The 15960-nt window shown below is 43.5% G+C and overlaps 1 protein-coding gene across 1 annotated transcript in view; it reads left to right on the forward strand.

Annotated features, from left to right (window-relative positions):
* Positions 1–15960, forward strand: part of PTPRG (protein tyrosine phosphatase receptor type G) — a 687996-nt gene that overhangs the window by 313846 nt on the left and 358190 nt on the right. The window contains exon 4 of the mRNA XM_075321067.1: positions 10300–10448. Coding sequence (XP_075177182.1) covers positions 10300–10448 — 149 coding nt within the window. The remainder of the gene's footprint in view (positions 1–10299; positions 10449–15960) is intronic.

Genomic DNA, 15960 nt, shown 5'->3' on the forward strand with positions numbered 1-15960 from the left:
CCTTGATATTAGACCACTGATGATCTAGTGTTCATCTACATTGATGAGCGGGCACTGCCATTCTCAATTGCTCTGTACTCCTCACTAGTGAAGAGCGGGCACTACCATGCTCGGGTGCTCAGTACTGGTAACTAGTGATGAGCGGGCACTACCATGCTCGGGTGCTCAGTACTGGTAACTAGTGATGAGCGGGCACTACCATGCTCGGGTGCTCAGTACTGGTAACTAGTGATGTGCGAGCACTACCATGCTCAGGTGCTCTGTACTGGTAACTAGTGATGAGCGGGCACTACCATGCTCGGGTGCTCAGTACTCGTAACTAGTGATGAGCGGGCACTACCATGCTCGGGTGCTCTGTACTGGTAACTAGTGATGAGCGAGCACTACCATGCTCGGGTGCTCAGTACTCGTAACAAGCGATGTAATGTAATGTTAAGTCAAGCATTTTTATGTGGGAAATCTTCCTGAAATATGATCTTGTTCCCTGTTGACTGCCATTATACTCAGGTACTTGAGTCGCACACATCCAATCATCCAACTGCTCGTTACGAGTATCAAGCACCCGATCATGGTAGTGCCCGCTCATCACTAGTTACGAGTACAGAGCACCTGAGCATGGTAGTGCCCGCTCATCACTAGTTACGAGTACAGAGCACCTGAGCATGGTAGTGCCCGCTCATCACTAGTTACCAGTACTGAGCACCCGAGCATGGTAGTGCCCGCTCATCACTAGTTACCAGTACTGAGCACCTGAGCATGGTAGTGCCCGCTCATCACTAGTTACCAGTACTGAGCACCTGAGCATGGTAGTGCCCGCTCATCACTAGTTACCAGTACTGAACACCCGAGCATGGTAGTGCCCGCTCATCACTAGTTACGAGTACAGAGCACCTGAGCATGGTAGTGCTCGCTCATCACTAGTTACGAGTACAGAGCACCTGAGCATGGTAGTGCCCGCTCATCACTAATTACGAGTACTGAGCACCTGAGCATGGTAGTGCCCGCTCATCACTAATTACGAGTACTGAGCACCTGAGCATGGTAGTGCCCGTTCATCACTAGTTACGAGTACTGAGCACCTGAGCATGGTAGTGCCTGCTCATCACTAGTTACGAGTACTGAGCACCTGAGCATGGTAGTGCCCGCTCATCACTAGTTACGAGTACTGAGCACCCAAGCATGGTAGTGCCCGCTCATCACTAGTTACGAGTACTGAGCACCCGAGCATGGTAGTGCCCGCTCATCACTAGTTACGAGTACTGAGCACCTGAGCATGGTAGTGCCCGCTCATCACTAGTTACCAGTACTGAGCACCTGAGCATGGTAGTGCCCGTTCATCACTAGTTACGAGTACTGAGCACCTGAGCATGGTAGCGCCCGCTCATCACTAGTTACGAGTACTGAGCACCTGAGTATGGTAGTGCCCGCTCATCACTAGTTACCAGTACTGAGCACCTGAGCATGGTAGAGCCCGTTCATCACTAGTTACGAGTACTGAGCACCCGAGCATGGTAGAGCCCGTTCATCACTAGTTACGAGTACTGAGCACCTGAGCATGGTAGTGCCCGCTCATCACTAGTTACGAGTACCGAGCACCTGAGCATGGTAATGCCCGCTCATCACTAGTTACCAGTACAGAGCATCCGAGCATGGTAGTGCACGCTCATCACTAGTTACGAGTACGGTAGTGCCCGCTCTTCACTAGTTACCAGTACTGAGCACCCGAGCATGGTAGTGCCCGCTCATCACTAGTTACCAGTACTGAGCACCCGAGCATGGTAGTGCCCGCTCATCACTAGTTACCAGTACTGAGCACCCGAGCATGGTAGTGCCCACTCATCACTAGTTACGAGTACAGAGCACCCGAGCATGGTAGTGCCCGCTCATCACTAGATACCAGTACTGAGCACCCGAGCATGGTAGTGCCCGCTCATCACTAGTTACCAGTACTGAGCACCCGAGCATGGTAGTGCTCATTCATCACTAGTTACCAGTACTGAGCACCCGAGCATGGTAGTGCCCGCTCATCACTAGTTACCAGTACAGAGCATCCGAGCATGGTAGTGCCCGCTCATCACTAGTTACCAGTACAGAGCATTCGAGCATGGTAGTGCACGCTCATCACTTTTTAAAGTCTATTACAGTTAAAAGCTGAAATCTTCCAAATTTTCTTACTGGCTTAAAGAGGACCAACCACCAGGATTTTCATATATGAACTAAAGCCGGTGCTATACCGGCGCTATCAGGCTGATTGTATACATACCTTTAGTTATGAGATCGGATGTATACTTCCTGAAATACAGGCAAGTATATGTTGTGAAATGCACTGTTACTTGATTGATATGTGCTACAGAATATTTAATAGGTGGTTTGGGTTTCGCTAGTTATTCCCACCCCTGTCTGTCCTTCCTCCTTTTTTCTCTGTTATGATGTGGAGGAAGGACAGGCAGCAGACAAGGGCGAGAATAACTAGTAAAACCCGCCACACCTATTTGATATTCTGCAGCACCTATCAATCAAATAACAGTGCATTTCACAAACTTTACTTGCCTGTATTTCAGAAACTATACATCCGATCTCACAACTAAAGGTATGTATAGAATCAGCATGATAGTGCCAGTATAGCACTGGCTTTAGTTTATATATGAAAATCCTGGTGGTGGATCCTCTTTAAAGATCTGCACAGAGCTTATTTTACAGTAATTTGATGTGTGAAAGTACAAGCTTAGTTCTCAGGAGGGAGGAAATTCATCCATTTGACTCCTTTTTAAGACCATAAATCTAAAACACTGATCTGGTTGTCAAATTAGGGAACCGTAACAGACCCATAGTTTAACCCTTTGATCCTGGGGTAAGGGGGAGTCTCGGCAGTTTGCCTCTTTCCTTGCCTTCCTTTTTCCAATCCATATTGAGGAGAAGTTAGATCTATAAATTAGTCAATGAATTTGTTTGGAAAGTTGCGATTTTTTTTGGGGGTTTTTTTTTTTACACAATTTTAAAGAAACCTTTCCGAATCTTCCATGAAGCGTTGGTGGAAATGATTCTACAGCTCCAGTTTCCTGAACAGATTTAGATGGAAGGAAATATTGTGGAGAAATATTAAAAATGCAATTTTAAGTGAGACTTGAGTTCATTAAAAAAAAATTAAAAATTTTAGATCCTGGCAGATTCCAATTTTTGGGGGGCCGATTTGCACAATCCCTAGCAAATTCTTTTGAAAATTGATAAGGGGTTAAAATTGATAAAATACATTATACTGACTTGGACAGTTAAAGGATTAGGACGTGTGTCCCCGCTGCAGCTTTTTGGATATTTTTTTTACAGTATTTCATGTTTTTCCACCTTCTCCTTCCAGCTTTTAAGACCAGTGATTGACCTAAATCAATACTTTTTGGGCAACACCGGTCTCTCCGTCCAACACAACAATGGCCATAGTGCCGGAATAACCCTATGGACAATAGAGTATAATGTATTTGACTATTTAACCCCGTCCGTCACCTTTTTTTATTTCAATATTCTTTAATATTCCGGAGAGACTTTAAAGTAACATGAAATGACTTTTCACTGTAATTGAGGAATTTTTCAATCTTGACCAAATTTGCCGAAAGAATGAAACTAATCTACCCAAATCTAATTTCGGGAGGTTCTCTCTTCTAGATATAATATCATAAGGTTTGGGATTGTTGGATTGTCAGATGTTAAATGATTTGGAATTTCACTATTTTATGGAAAACTTAACTGTAAAAAATTGATTCCGATTTTTAGCTTTTTCCAAGGCGGTATCTCACCGAGCTAAACAAGAAGCCAAATATAGCGGATCTTGTAATTATGGGGGAGCCGCTGATTGGGAAGGAGGAAAGCGCAAAAATTACATTTATGGATGATCGTTTTAAAGAGCTCGGTGCTGAACCTACAATGAATATTAAAGCAAATCTGACTGCGGGGTTATTGTCCCCTATTGATCTGTTATAAAATATATTTAAGGTCTGGATGTAATAAATGTAAAGTTATTTGTTAGGAGCGCAACCTGCATGTAAATTATATTTATGGAGAGGAATATTTTCATCAGGTTCAATTTTTTTTTCCTTCTTTCTTATTCCATGATCATCTGTTGGCAAATACATAAAGTATTAGGTCCTGCAATAATTCCACATTAGGATGCAAGATTAAACTGATAATTTGCAGGGAGGTTATATGCACAACCTACAGGTAATAGCGCTGAATGCAGAGAATTTTTCTACAGCGCCCTATAGATTTTATAGGGTTTAAAGGTCATCTGATAGCAAAAAAAAAAAGTTTGCTCTGTCTTATTCAATCTGACCTGCGCTCACTCTCATTTGCGCTCACTTATTCTGTGTGGCTGTGGCTCGCTTATTCTGTGTGGCTGTGGCTCGCTTATTTTGTGTGCCTGTGGCTTGCTTATTTTGGTGGCTGTGGCTCGCTTATTTTGTGTGGTTGTGGCTCGCTTATTTTGTGTGGCTGTGGCTCACTTATTCTGTGTGGCTCTGGCTCGCTTATTCTGTGTGGCTCTGGCTCGCTTATTCTGTGTGGCTCTGGCTCGCTTATTCTGTGTGGCTCTGGCTCGCTTATTTTGTGTGCCTGTGGCTTGCTTATTTTGGTGGCTGTGGCTCGCTTATTTTGTGTGGTTGTGGCTCGCTTCTTCTGTGTGGCTCTGGCTCGATTATTTTGTGTGGCTCTGGCTCGCTTATTCTGTGTAGCTCTGGCTCGCTTATTCTGTGTGGCTCTGGCTCGCTTATTCTGTGTGGCTCTGGCTCGCTTATTGTCAATTTTAATTCTTTGATGGCTCTAGATTACTCTGTGTCTCTCTGAAGCTTTTGCTTTGTGTTTCTTGCTCTCTCATTCACTCTCACTCACTCTCATTTGTGCTTGATTACTCTGCTCACCTCGCTGACTGTGCCCTGCTCGCTTACACTCTTAATTTTAATTCTTTGAAGACTCTAGCTTACTCTTATCTTTCATTCTGAAGCTTTCTCTCTCATTCACTCTGACTTGCAATCACTCTGTCTGGCTCGCTTACTCTTTGTCTCTACCTGAGGCTTGCTCTCTGTGTTGTGAGCTCTGTCTCACTCTGACTTGCACTCATTTGCGCTCTTACTCTTGCTCTGTCTGCCTCGGGCTCTCTTGCTCTGTCTGCCTCGGGCTCTCTTGCTCTGTCTGCCTCGGGCTCTATTGCTCTGTCTGCCTCGGGCTCTCTTGCTCGGTCCGCCTCGGGCTCTCTTGCTCGGTCCGCCTCGGGCTCTCTTGCTCGGTCCGCCTCGGGCTCGCTTGCCCGGTCCGCCTCGGGCTCGCTTGCCCGGTCCGCCTCGGGCTCGCTTGCCCGGTCCGCCTCGGGCTGGCTTGCCCGGTCCGCCTCGGGCTGGCTTGCCCGGTCCGCCTCGGGCTCGCTTGCCCGGTCCGCCTCGGGCTCGCTTGCCCGGTCCGCCTCGGGCTCGCTTGCCCGGTCCGCCTCGGGCTCGCTTGCCCGGTCCGCCTCGGGCTGGCTTGCCCGGTCCGCCTCGGGCTGGCTTGCCCGGTCCGCCTCGGGCTGGCTTGCCCGGTCCGCCTCGGGCTGGCTTGCCCGGTCCGCCTCGGGCTCTCTTGCCCGGTCCGCTTCGGGCTCGCTTGCCCGGTCCGCAGGGATTGTAGATTGACCTTTTTGTTTTGAAACAAGTTTTGCTCAGTGATGATTGTGAGAACAATCACAGGATTCAAAGCGAAATATCAGAATATTATTGATCGGCTGATCAGTGAGCGTCCGTCCTGGGATGCTCTGCAGTGTCTCGCTCCACCATTGATCAAGAAAGTGTTTTATACCTATAGCTCAGATACATGGCTGTCTTCTATTAACCTGATGTTGGTAAGAATAAAAACTGCGTGGGGCGCATAGAGCTTATTATGCATTTCAATACATCAGTCATACAAAGCAGAGGCTTTAAAAGCGTCAATCACAGACGACGGCGAAGTAGAGAAGCTTCTACAGCTTTCACTTATCCTACTCCTCCACCTGCTCTTCTTTTTTTTTTCCATACATTTTTTTCTTTTTTTGTCTTCTCCTGTCTGTCCAACATGTGATTTTGCTTCCATCATACTTCATCCACGCACATCACAATAGCTGTCTTATATTGGTCGATAAACTCTTATTGTTCACTTTGGAGAGACACTTTAAACTTGAAGGATGTTTTCTAGTCTGCAGGCTTTTTTGCAAGTCTCGTAGACCTCTTCCAGGTAGTATGGGGTTACATTTTTTTCCTTTTTTTTTTTATCTCCTCTATTTTCAGCTCCGGTTCCAATTTCTCCATTGTTTGAAACACTCTTTTTGTTCTACTGCAGATAGAACGGAGGGGAGAGGCTCCTGCTGCAGCTAGACACTGGAGAGTTGGATGGAGGAGGCTCATGTGTAAGCACATGGGAAAAAAGAAATGCACAGAAAAATGAGAAAAAAAAAGTCTCATTCTCTTGTTTTTAGATTTATCCAATAGAGAGGAACAGATTAAGTTTCATAGTTTTTTTTGTTTGTTTTACTTTATTTTTTGTTTATTTACTAAACATAAAGATTTTTTTTTTTTCTTTCCTGGTACCATTAATGGTTGTTCTTGAGAGTCTCAAGCTAACTGCTTTTACAAAAAGTCATTAAAGAAATTTGTCCAAGATTTTCAAACGTTTCCCAACAGAAGGTGTTTAAAGTGCACCAACCACCAGGATTTTCCTATATAACCTAAAGCCAGTGCTATACTGGCACTATCATGCTGATTCTATACATGCCTGTAGTGGTCAGCTCGGATGTATAGGTTTTGAAACACAAGCAAGTAAAGTTTGTCAAATGAGCAGCTTCTTGAATGACAGCAGCTGACAATCAAGGGTTTTCATAATTATCCCCTTCCTCCTGTTATTTATGCTAATTCTATTGTAGAATTGATTTACTAAGTGACTAGAAGGACCTGTGCTGATGTCATACCCATGTGACCAGAAGGGACGAGACCTCAGCCAACATAGCTGATACCAGGAAGCAACATTAGTTTTCTGTTGGCTGAGGCCCCGCCCCTTCTGGTCACATGGGTACAACATCAGCACAGGTCCTTCTAGTCACAAAGTAAATTGATTCTATAATATACTTACCATAAATAACAGAAGGAGGGGATAACTAAGAATATCCACCCCAGCTATCAGCTTCTGCCATTCAAGAAGCTGCTCATTTTATGAACTTTACTTGCTTGTGTTTCAAAATCTATACATCCGAGCTGACCACTAAAGGTCTGTATAGAATCAGCCTGATAGTGCCAGTATAGCACTGTATGTATAGAATCAGCCTGATAGTGCCAGTATAGCACTGTATGTATAGAATCAGCCTGATAGTGCCAGTATAGCCCTGTATGTAGAGAATCAGCCTGGTAGTGCCAGTATAGCCCTGTATGTATAGAATAGCCTGATAGCGCCAGTATAGCACTGTATGTATAGAGTCAGCCTGGTAGCGCCAGTATAGCCCTGTATGTATAGAATCAGCCTGATAGTGCCAGTATAGTACTGTATGTATAGAATCAGCCTGATAGTGCCAGTATAGCACTGTATGTATAGAATCAGCCTGATAGTGCCAGTATAGCCCTGTATGTAGAGAATCAGCCTGGTAGTGCCAGTATAGCACTGTATGTATAGAATAGCCTGATAGCGCCAGTATAGCACTGTATGTATAGAATCAGCCTGATAGTGCCACTATAGCACTGTATGTATAGACTCAGCCTGATAGTGCCAGTATAGCACTGAATGTATAGAATCAGCCTGATAGTGCCAGTATAGCACTGTATGTATAGAATCAGCCTGATAGTGCCAGTATAGCCCTGTATGTAGAGAATCAGCCTGGTAGTGCCAGTATAGCCCTGTATGTATAGAATAGCCTGATAGCGCCAGTATAGCACTGTATGTATAGAATCAGCCTGATAGCGCCAGTATAGCACTGTATGTATAGAGTCAGCCTGGTAGCGCCAGTATAGCCCTGTATGTATAGAATCAGCCTGATAGTGCCAGTATAGTACTGTATGTATAGAATCAGCCTGATAGTGCCAGTATAGCACTGTATGTATAGAATCAGCCTGATAGTGCCAGTATAGCACTGTATGTATAGAATCAGCCTGATAGTGCCACTATAGCACTGTATGTATAGAATCAGCCTGATAGTGCCAGTATAGCACTGTATGTATAGAATCAGCCCGATAGTGCCAGTATAGCCCTGTATGTAGAGAATCAGCCTGATAGTGCCAGTATAGCACTGTATGTATAGAATCAGCCTGTTAGCGCCAGTATAGCACTGTATGTATAGAATCAGCCTGATAGTGCCACTATAGCACTGTATGTATAGAATCAGCCTGATAGTGCCAGTATAGCACTGTATGTATAGAATCAGCCCGATAGTGCCAGTATAGCCCTGTATGTAGAGAATCAGCCTGATAGTGCCAGTATAGCACTGTATGTATAGAATCAGCCTGTTAGCGCCAGTATAGCACTGTATGTATAGAATCAACCTGATAGTGCCAGTATAGTACTGTATGTATAGAATCAGCCTGATAGTGCCAGTATAGCACTGTATGTATAGAATCAGCCTGATAGTGCCAGTATAGCACTGTATGTATAGAATCAGCCTGATAGTGCCACTATAGCACTGTATGTATAGAATCAGCCTGATAGTGCCAGTATAGCACTGTATGTATAGAATCAGCCCGATAGTGCCAGTATAGCCCTGTATGTAGAGAATCAGCCTGATAGTGCCAGTATAGCACTGTATGTATAGAATCAGCCTGTTAGCGCCAGTATAGCACTGTATGTATAGAATCAACCTGATAGTGCCAGTATAGCACTGTATGTATAGAATCAGCCTGATAGTGCCAGTATAGCACTGTATGTATAGAATCAACCTGATAGTGCCACTATAGCACTGTATGTATAGACTCAGCCTGATAGTGCCAGTATAGCACTGAATGTATAGAATCAGCCTGATAGTGCCAGTATAGCACTGTATGTATAGAATCAGCCTGATAGTGCCAGTATAGCACTGTATGTATAGAATCAGCCTGATAGTGCCTGTATAGCACTGTATGTATAGAATCAGCCTGATAGTGCCAGTATAGCACTGTATGTATAGAATCAGCCTGATAGTGCCACTATAGCACTGTATGTATAGACTCAGCCTGATAGTGCCAGTATAGCACTGTATGTATAGAATCAGCCTGATAGTGCCACTATAGCACTGTATGTATAGACTCAGCCTGATAGTGCCAGTATAGCACTGTATGTATAGACTCAGCCTGATAGTGCCAGTATAGCACTGTATGTATAGACTCAGCCTGATAGTGCCAGTATAGCACTGCATATATAGAATCAGCCTGATAGTGCCTATATAGGAAAATCCTGGTGATTGATGCGCTTTAACCTCTAACAAACCACTACTCCCAGTTACATCCTCAGCTGCTATGTAATTCCTAAAGGCCCATATATCATTCACGTGACCGTAGTAGAAAGTCACTGACCTCCGCTACAAGCTTCACAGCTGAGGCCGCTGATTGATTGACTCCATTTAGAGTTGTGGGGAATCGAAGAATAACCATGGTGGATTTTTTTACGTTTTGTAATGATTCCGATGGTTGGTCAACTTTTTGAACATCTCAAAACTCCTCTTCTAATTAGACTGTAGAGTCCTTACGTGAACACGTAATTATAGCCTCTGTTATTCTACACACAGTTATTGAGTCAATCTGATTTCCTACAGAACTTTTAAGTCAGAAGACCTTTCGAAGGTCAACGTAAAGTAATGGTATATAGCTATACACGAGATAGGCAATCTCCTTAGAGTAGTGGACCCTCGTTTTGTCTGATCAGATTGACTATGGTCTATGCTCCTGTAAGGCCGGTGTCACTTTTACGAATTTCGCGGCCCATGTCCTGACTGAGATTTCCACTTTTACTCCATTCGGGAGCCTCATAAAATGATTGATGCCGGTTTAAGACGAGAAAAGATAAGGAGAATAGGAAGTGTTACTAATATAAGACAAGCAGTCGATCCAGGCAATGATCCATGATCTCATAGGACCGTCACACCGGATGACCCATAGGACCGTCACACCGGATGACCCATAGGACCGTCACACCGGATGACCCATAGGACCGTCACACCGGATCGCCCCGTGCCGCGTACATACGCGATCATGCGCCATATTTTCATTCTATTTCTCACAAAGAGCAATGTGTTAATACTGTTGTATGGCGTGCGGATTCTGACAAGGTTTTCTCTTCCTTCTCGTTTTTCCTCTGCAGTTGCCATTCTCCTGAAGGATGATTATTACATCAGCGGTGCAGGGCTGCCGGGCAGGTTTAAGGCAGAGAAAGTGGAATTCCACTGGGGTCAAAGCAATGCATCAGCGGGCTCCGAGCACAGCATCAATGGCAGAAGATTCCCCGTCGAGGTGAGAGGAGACGCACTTGTATCACTAAATGGCCGTCACTCACGGTATAGACAGGACCTGAGAAGCCGCGTCAGACGCTCTTATTACAACACATCCTGGCTTTACATGCATCGCGGCCTTCTGAATTATATATTCCTATTTTCACTGTACTGGGGGATTAATGATCGCACTATGTACCCAGAAACGCTGCAGCTGCTGCTATGCCTTCATTACAATGGTATAATGAAGATGTAACATGTAAATGTGTATATTCCGAGCATATATCATAGACAATCATATACCCACCTGCTGCAGAAGCTCTGTATTAAAGATACTTCGTTATCAGAAATTGATCAATTGTTTCAATCCAGATTTATAATAAATGCATTTTTTCCATATTCTGTATTAAAAATCCCCCAATTGTTAGGTCAATTACACAATAGATCTATGTCCAGTAGATCTATTAAGATCTATTAAGGAATGAGGTTTTGGCTGTTTCCACTACTAGGCCAGTTATTGGAGAGCTCTCCGTGATTTATATAGCATATAAAATATGCTATAGAAAATGTTATAAAATTTAATAGCTTTATTCCTCTTGCTCTATAAACTGCATTCCCAAAGCCATACACTGCCTGCCATTGGTGTCCAACTGGCCTGCATAAGTGATTGGAGGTGACAGGTAGTGGGGTTTTTTTTGTGTGGGGTATTGGCAGTGACCTACCAAGGTGTGTATGTATATGTGTGTGTGTACGCGCATGCATATATATATTATAGAATGTATATGTGTGTGTATATGTATGTGTGTGTATATATACATTATTATTATTTATATATTATTATTTATATATTTATATTTATATATTTATATATTATTTATATATTTATAATTATTTATATATTATTATTTATATATTTATTATAATTTATAATTATTTATATATTTATATTATTTATATATTATTTATATATTATTATTTATATATTTATATATTATTTATATATATTTATAATAATTTATAATTTATATATTTATATTATATTTATATTATTTATATATTATGTATATATTATTATTTATATATTTATAATTATTTATATATTATTTATATATTATTATTAATAATATATAGAATATATTTATTATACATTTTTTTTTTTTTTTTTTGCAATTAGAATGTATCTTACTATAGCCACTGCCAACCCCGCAAAATAAAAAATAGTAGCTGCCACCTCCAATCACTTATACAGACAATTGTTCACCCGTTACAGGTAGCATATGGCTTCAGGAATATGGTTTATAGAGCAAGAGAATTGAAGCGATTTAATTTTGTATATTTAATCTGAAAAGAAGGCAGTGTTTATAAAAATTAAAAATCTTACAAAGGGGGCAAAACAATACAGAATATACAATTGCATAAAATAAAGGACTAACGAAAAAAAAATTACTAATCCTGTGTCACTGAAATTGCTCATATTTATGGAGGAAAGAACTACAAGGAAACTTGGAACAATCCTGCACAATGTATCTTCCTGGCATTGAACAATGATCATAATTTGGCATTTGCTTTTATTAACACAAGTTGCACCCACATTTCTCCCCTCCAGTTGTAACAGGGCTGGTTATGGAATCTGGCTTCTTCAGTATCCTGAACATTGAGATCCCCATATTTAATATTTGTCCCTGGAGTTCCCCAGCAGGAGATATCAGTCATGTTTCTAATCACGATTTTACCTTTCTATCAATATGAAACATGGAATGATGATCTAGCTCACTGATTTTTATTTGGAGTGCATAGGCAGGACTCACAATTATGAAAAAATAGGTCTGTTCTTCCCCTTGGGATTGCGATGCTGAAGATGTGCCTCCTATAAATATTGTATCAATACAAACCTGAATATTCAATATTGAATAATTGAAAATCAACAGAGTTATCTATTGAGGTAACAGAAGTGACACTTAACTCTATACGCATATCCCATACTCTGTCTGAACTGGTACAATTACCTGTCCACACCAGGAGGTCCTAAATCAATGGAGTTTGAGGTGTCAGCTCTCCCTCTGTCATCCCCAATACTAATTAATCCCATATGTTTAATGTAGGGTCGGATATGACCTCTATCCAGAGAGGTCTTATAAATTTTATAATTTCTCTGACAGATGTGATAACAGTCATTGTATAGGAGGAGGTGGTGAGTTGTGACATCACCTATTGTGAGTGGTGGATCCTGTGTTAACTAATGTATATAAAGGTGTTAGTCATTGTGTAGGGGGAGCTGACCTGTGACATCACCTATTGTGAGTGATGGATCCTGTTATCTACTGTATATAGAGGTTAGTCATTGAAGAGGAGGAGGTGAGCTGTGACATCACCTATTGGCAGTGGTGGATCCTGTTATCTACTGTATATAGAGGATAGTCATTGTATAGGAGGAGGAGGTGAGCTGTGACATCACCAATTGGCAGTGGTGGATCCTGTTATCTACTGTATATAGAGGTTAGTCATTGAAGAGGAGGGGAGCTGTGACATCACCTATTGGCAGTGGTGGATCCTGGTATCTACTGTATATAGAGGATAGTCATTGTATAGGAGGAGGAGGAGGTGAGCTGTGACATCACCTATTGGCAGTGGTGGATCCTGTTATCTACTGTATATAGAGGATAGTCATTGTATAGGAGGAGGAGGGGAGCTGTGACATCACCTATTGGCAGTGGTGGATCCTGTTATCTACTGTATATAGAGGTGTTAGTCATTGTATAGGAGGAGGAGGTGAGCGGTGGATCCTGCATGGAATGCGTCAGAATAAAATGTGAAACGTGCTGGAGATGAATGCTCAGCACAACTGCTGCAGAAGCTCTATGAGATTGCAGAAGATTTAGATGCATTAGTGAATGGGAAAAGAAAAGTATATAATATCTTGCCCCAGCTGCTGCAGAACCCCTTTGTAAAATGGTAAACCTCATAGCAGTTTGTATACTATTCCATTCTGTTATGGGTTTGTATCTAGCATTGCTCCTCTCTCGGTGAGCCGGTCGGCTCGTCACTGCGTTTTCCCCCTAATTGGCGCTTTCTCCTTGTCCTTTCCTCACTTATATTTTGGCTCCGTCCTCGTTCCACTTAAAAGCAAATGTGCCATGAATTTAATTAGGAATCCAGATGTGCACCCGGGTTACGAGTGTCCATTTGTTCCAAATCACGACCCCGGGGGCATAAAGGCAGGGAAGGAAGGAGCGGCCGCTTCTCGCTGATTCCTCACAATTCAGTCTGAGATTTGTGGCATAGTTTCTGCAGAAAGTAAATGCAAACTCCGCAAAACGTGGCCATCAGGTGACCCACGAGCCGGCCTCTGGCTGCCTGTAAATGGCTGACATCTGTCCGGTGTTACTGCAATTATGTGCCCGCGTCTGTCGATCACCGCGGAGGATCCCATCAGAGCGCTGTGCAGGTAATGGATCCCGCAGCCCAACCCTCTATTACTGGCTCTATAGAGAAAGAAACCGTATCGCCGCGAGGATCGTCACAGAATTATACATTTTATATATTAAAAAAGCATTATTTTATTTTTTTTGTAATATACATTTAAAAATTAAATGGTTGTCATAGATTCCGAGAACTTGATGTCAAATGTTAAACGTGATAAATGGACAATCTGCAGATCACTTTGGAAGGTTTTTCTGAGATGGGTCAATAGTTTCTAAATTGTCGGCCATTAGGAGTCTCTTCTATCTAACTTTCCCATCAAATGCAGTCTCTAGCAGCAAAGCTGTATCGAGGGAAGTAGCGTGGGGGTGCAGTTAGTGGGGTGGGGGTGCAGAGAGTGGGACGTACCTGCAGGGACTGGGGTGGGGATGCAGGGAGTGGGACAAGGCTTTAGGTCTGTCTACAGGAAGTAGGGACGTGCCTGCAGGATGTGCCTGCAGGAAGTGGGGATGTGCCTGCAGGAAGTGGGGACGTGCCTGCAGGGAGTGGGAAGTGCCTGCAGGATGTGCCTGCAGGAAGTGGGGATGTGCCTGCAGGAAGTGGGGGATGGGCCTGCAGGAAGTGGGGATGTGCCTGCAGGAAGTGGGGGATGGGCCTGCAGGAAGTGGGGATGTGCCTGCAGGAAGTGGGGATGTGCCTGCAGGAAGTGGGGGATGTGCCTGCAGGAAGTGGGAATGTGCCTGCAGGAAGTGGGAATGTGCCTGCGGGAAGTGGGGAATGTGCCTGCGGGAAGTGGGGAATGTGCCTGCGGGAAGTGGGGAATGTGCCTGCGGGAAGTGGGGAATGTGCCTGCAGGAAGTGGGAATGTGCCTGCAGGAAGTGGGAATGTGCCTGCAGGAAGTGGGGGATGTGCCTGCAGGAAGTGGGGGATGTGCCTGCAGGAAGTGGGGGATGTGCCTGCAGGAAGTGGGGGATGTGCCTGCAGGAAGTGGGGGATGTGCCTGCAGGAAGTGGGGGATGTGCCTGCAGGAAGTGGGGGATGTGCCTGCAGGAAGTGGGGAATGTGCCTGCAGGAAGTGTGATGTGCCTGTAGGAAGTGGGGACGTGCCTGTAGGAAGTGGGGATGGGGCATGCTGGCATGCCTGCCTGTAGGAATTGGAGAGGGGGCGGTGTCTGCTGGCCTGCCTGCATCGAGTGTAGATGTGCGTGTCTCTTTACTCCTGCTTTTCTGTCCATCAAACTGCATACAGGCATAAGGGAGTAGTGAGAATTTGGTTAATGCTGGAGAATGGTCGGTACAGTGTTAGAAAGGCTGAGAAAATAAGTTCCTGCACCTATAGTGCTGTCAGATGCTGAAAATTGAGCCCCTACTCATTAAAAAAAACAACCTTTTTTGCGATTTGTGCCAAAACGCTTTGTGAAAGCTGAGCGCAGTAAGACCATGAGTTTGTACAGGTACACCTTAAATTATGGATTTTTCTAAAAGATCTCTCCTTGCTTTGATTGGACATGAACCTTTACTGTTTCATTTCAGTGGATGTATGCTGACGATCACATAGGTGCACCACAGGGGTACTGCAGCCCTTTAATTTTTTTATCCAAGAGGCCAAAGATCAAACATTGGGGCATTGGGGGGGTCTAAGGATTGGTACCCAGAGAATCCCAGCTCATTTTACACTTTGGAGTCCAGTGGGCGGTCTTACTTGGTGATTGACTGCTATTTCTATTTACTCTTACATAGTGAATACTGTGAGACCGCCCACTGGACTACCATTTAAATAAATGCTTGTTCCGCAAAACTTTATGGATCTTAAAGGCTCTTGCTCTTTACGGTGCAACGAAGACTGCCCAAAAAAGTTTTATTTTTTTTTATATTTTTTTTTTTATGCATTTGCCGATACAAGATAATCACATTAAGCAGGGTCGAATTTGCATATTCTATATTCTTGGACATGTGCAAATAATTTGCGCAGATCCTGTCATCGTTCTGCCATATTTCCATCCCCCATTGAGAATAGGAGTGTTTAGAACCGTTTTTGCGCACGTAGCGGTGTACGTAGTAGCATATTATTATATTTAGTGTTATTTTGCACATTATTGATGAATTGAAGTAT

This window comes from Anomaloglossus baeobatrachus, chromosome 8, assembly GCF_048569485.1.
Source record: "Anomaloglossus baeobatrachus isolate aAnoBae1 chromosome 8, aAnoBae1.hap1, whole genome shotgun sequence".
NCBI classification, from domain to species: Eukaryota; Metazoa; Chordata; class Amphibia; order Anura; family Aromobatidae; genus Anomaloglossus; species Anomaloglossus baeobatrachus.